The sequence below is a fragment of the Centroberyx gerrardi genome, chromosome 12 (assembly GCF_048128805.1).
Source record: "Centroberyx gerrardi isolate f3 chromosome 12, fCenGer3.hap1.cur.20231027, whole genome shotgun sequence".
NCBI lineage: Eukaryota > Metazoa > Chordata > Actinopteri > Beryciformes > Berycidae > Centroberyx > Centroberyx gerrardi.
This window is the reverse complement of record NC_136008.1, coordinates 4550572-4551836: the sequence shown is the minus strand read 5'-3', so window position 1 is coordinate 4551836 and position 1265 is coordinate 4550572. Positions and strand designations below refer to the sequence as shown.

The window sequence follows — 1265 nt, the reverse complement described above, 5'->3', positions numbered from 1 at the left end:
CACAAAAGCAAAATGTCTTATCTTCAAAATAACAGACATTTTGTTTAAGAATGGATGTTATGAGATGAATATATCTTCTTTCCACAGATGACCCCAACGAAGCTCGCTCCAGCCTGCTCTGCGGATGCGTAACTCTTTCGCCTCGTATTTCTTCATCTAAGCAGTTAACCAAGGCAGAACTCTGGAGGTTTCCAACCCTCTCAAGATGTACGGCCTGTACTTGGAAGCGGTCAATGATTACATCAACGAATCCTACGGGGAGGATGTATGGAGACTGATCGAGGCCCGAGCGGAGATACCCCACCTCAAGTTTGTCAGGCATCAGATGTACAAGTACGACTTTTGTTTCGTTTATCATATTTCCCATTATGCCGAGGTGATTGGAAGATTTTGGGAAACTCAGAACATCTTGCTTGTAATTGCTTGGACAACAATGAACAGACTGCAGACTAAAACATAACTATCATAGTGTAAATAGCACAACACAGCAGCTTGGTTTACACAGTGCTTAGACTAAAGTACGGCTGGGCGATAATTCAATATTATCGTTTATCGTCTTTCAGTGGAATCGTATCGTAACGATATGGTGATCTCGGGATATCGTGACACACAATTCTGCTGTCTAAATTCATGATAACAAGCAAATTTTACAAATATTATTTGAAAATTTCAGTTTTGTTTGATGTCACACCCTAACATTACCATTTGGTTCAATGGGATGAACATGAATTTGATTATTTAACATGTGATTTTGCATATGTGATCCATATCGTGATGTATATCAATATGGAAAAAAAATCGTGATATTGATTTCAACCATATCATCCAGCCCTACTATAGCACAATTCAACTTAACTTAAAAAATAAAAACCATAGAAAATATGGTAACACTTTACAATAAGGGTACATTAATTAAGGGTTAGTTAATACTTAATAAGCATTAACTAACACTTAATTTACAGTTAACTAATGTGTCTGGTAATAATTTACTAATGGTGTTCATGTTAACTAAGGTATTAATTTATACATTATTTAATAGTCATCTTTATAGACTAAAGGTATTAATTTATACATTATTTAATAGTCACCTTTATAGACTATTAAATAATGTATAAATGAATACCTTAGTTAACATGAACACCATTTGTAAATTATTACCAGACACATTAGTTAACTGTTAATTAAGGGTTAGGGTTATCATCAGGGTTATTATCATTTTTCAGAATACTCATTCCCACCATTATACTGAAGTGTAATACGTAATA

General features: G+C 34.2%; 1 protein-coding gene across 1 annotated transcript in view; it reads left to right on the top strand.

The window, feature by feature from the left end:
• The first annotated feature begins 205 nt into the window (after positions 1–205).
• Positions 206–1265, top strand: part of LOC139918687 (soluble guanylate cyclase 88E-like) — a 20104-nt gene continuing 19044 nt past the window's right edge. Inside the window, exon 1 of the mRNA XM_078287409.1 lies at positions 206–333. Within this exon, the coding sequence (XP_078143535.1) occupies positions 206–333 (128 nt within the window). The remainder of the gene's footprint in view (positions 334–1265) is intronic.